Genomic DNA, 2,500 nt, shown 5'->3' on the forward strand with positions numbered 1-2,500 from the left:
ACTTTTTAAAAGATTTTTAGGCGATTTTTCGGGATTATTGTAGCTAAGCCTGTAAGGTGATTAACGCGTATTAATCACCTCAAGTGTAATCAATCAGCAAATTAAGAGAATTTTCAATATTTTGAATAACCTATGTAATTTTACTAAAACTGCACTGCGATAATCACTTTCACTGAGACCTACATACTCACTTCAAAAATATGAAAATTTCATATCTTTTTTTGTCTTTAATACAGATTGTTATTTGAATGGGCTCAAGGCAGTGATGTCCCGGAAAGAGGAAGTCTCGTGAAACTCAACACAAAAGACGGAGTCTCTTCCTACGAAATTCACACAGGAGAGCTGTTGTCATGAAGAAATGCGGTCTGGCAACGAATCTATTGTGGGCTGATGAAGTCTTTTAAATGTCTAAGGGAAGACAAACAGTACCAAAAAAGTTTCATGAGAAAAAAGGCCAAGATAGGCAAATTTATACGGACAGTACCGGATTGCTTCTTAAAATCTCTTTGGTTTAAATTCAATCGTATTTAGTCAGTCTGCTTACTTCTTTCGCTGAATAAAGAACGTTTTTCACAGTTTGAACTTGGTTTTAAATTTTGGGGCGTGGAGAGTGTTGTCAAGTATTCCGAAGTTTCTACAATTTTTCTTTTTCCATTTACAACGTCTTATGTTTTAGCTGAGAATTAAAACTCAGGCTGTGTATGTTTAAAGTGGCCATAAATTGTGATTCAGGGTCGAAACCGGCCTTAACGTCGTTACAACAAGAAGGTTCTTATAAAAAAAAAACAGTTCATGTATTACAGAAATGTGGTGAAATTAGAATTCAGGCCAACTGAAAAGTAAGAATGTGTACCTAGTTCCTATTAGAAATAAATGATAGTGTCTATTGGAGATTAAAGACTGACAAACAACATTCGTTGAGTCAAATATAGAGCAATTCCTTAACAAAAAGTAAGTTAAAACAAAATTTAATCATCATAAAATGGAAAGGTACTTAAAACCGGAGAGAGTTTTCTGCTAAAAGAAACAGCACAAATTTCCTCAATCGAAATGGAATGGAACGAGTTCGTGACAACCGAAAAGAAATTTCGCGCGTCAAAAGACAGCAACAGTAAGGAAACAAACAATAAATATTACTTCATTTGTAGTAATTCTCACCCGTAGTTGTGCAGCTATTAGCTATAAAAACACCCGCGTGAATTGACCGAAACCAGCACGATCCATTTTGGACAGCTAAACAACAAGGCGGAGCCACCATGGAGTCTGCCATGTCTTTGCGCACAAAATCATGAAGGGGCATGGTACGAGTGGGACACAGCAAAGGGTACAGGATCTGCCGATCATTTCGGGAAAACCGAGAAACGAGGAATACCTCAGAAGATATTCCTTTTTTTCCCGAAAAATGTTCAATGGAAAAGTCTGTTCCATTTTATTTACCACCGGATCAATCGGATTTTCCGTTCAAAAGGAAAGTGCTCCTTATTCTACCTGAATTTTCGTCAACCAAGGCAACCTCAGTCTCATTTTCAAGAGGAAAATCTAATTTTGCTCGAGTTAAAGTTGTAGCTTGGAAAGAAGGGCAGTCCTCCGCTAGGTTTTCTTCGCCCACCGTTCCAATTATTGACGCCATTCTATAGACCACTTTCATAAATGGCGACCACCTTTACATTCTTTTGTATTTCTGCCCTCATTTTGAAACAAAGATTCTTTTTGAACTTTGCTCGTCGTAGAGAGGCTAGAAAGGTTTATTTGCATTAAAACAAAAGAGTATTTTATTTGACCGCCATTCTGAGAGTTGTCTATTTCGTGAGATAGCTAGAATTGTGGGATTGATTTAATTAGCGAACTGAAAAAACGAAGTATTTTGATGAAGAGTAAAAGGAGCAGGAATGATGATGGAGAAAACACAGGGAAAAATAGGGTACATTGAAGAAGCAGAGTATATTACAAAACTCGTTTACTTTATCTTGAAGTTCATTGTATACGTCCTAATATAGCGACAATTCTCCAAGCCATCCCACAGCCCATTTTTTGGATTATGGTTTCTCCTCGTCAAAGTTCCGTGCAGTTTTTCTTTGTTCGCCGAATCTTCTGTCTTTGAATACAAGGAAGGCAAAACCGCAGGCGGAACGATATCAAAGAAACAGGTTGCTTTCCGGCGTTCCGCTCTTTCTTCAGCTACTTCTGTTGAATTTTTGTTAATAAAATTATCTTGATTAGTCGTAAAACGTTTTGGCTGTCTTTCTGTCATACTGATGCTTACGATGTTGTGCGGAAAGCCAAAATATTTAGTTCTCTTTTTGCTCAATGTCCATCTTCGATCAATTTCACAAAATGGGGGCCTCTTTTCTTCGGAAGACATATTTTTTTCCGCCGTATCTTGTCCACTGAAAGAACTAGTTAACGTTGTAGCTTGGCTAGCATGCGGGCTGTGATCAGAGCTACCTTTCTGAAAACGATTTCGTTTTGATAAATTTGTGTTCTTTTGTGTTGAACAGTT

General features: G+C 37.4%; 1 protein-coding gene across 2 annotated transcripts in view; it reads left to right on the forward strand.

The window, feature by feature from the left end:
- The window catches only part of LOC138007019 (dihydropteridine reductase-like), a 153,853-nt gene that overhangs the window by 45,160 nt on the left and 106,193 nt on the right, over window positions 1-2,500 (forward strand). Inside the window, exon 8 of one of the 2 annotated variants that reach the window (XM_068853690.1) lies at window positions 237-953. The exons of the other annotated variant lie outside the window; for it this stretch is intronic. Coding sequence (XP_068709791.1) covers window positions 237-354 — 118 coding nt within the window. The 3' untranslated portion in view covers window positions 355-953. Of the gene's footprint in view, window positions 1-236; window positions 954-2,500 lie in introns of those variants that run through there. 2 annotated transcript variants of the gene reach the window in all.

The sequence above is a fragment of the Montipora foliosa genome, chromosome 6 (assembly GCF_036669935.1).
Source record: "Montipora foliosa isolate CH-2021 chromosome 6, ASM3666993v2, whole genome shotgun sequence".
NCBI lineage: Eukaryota > Metazoa > Cnidaria > Anthozoa > Scleractinia > Acroporidae > Montipora > Montipora foliosa.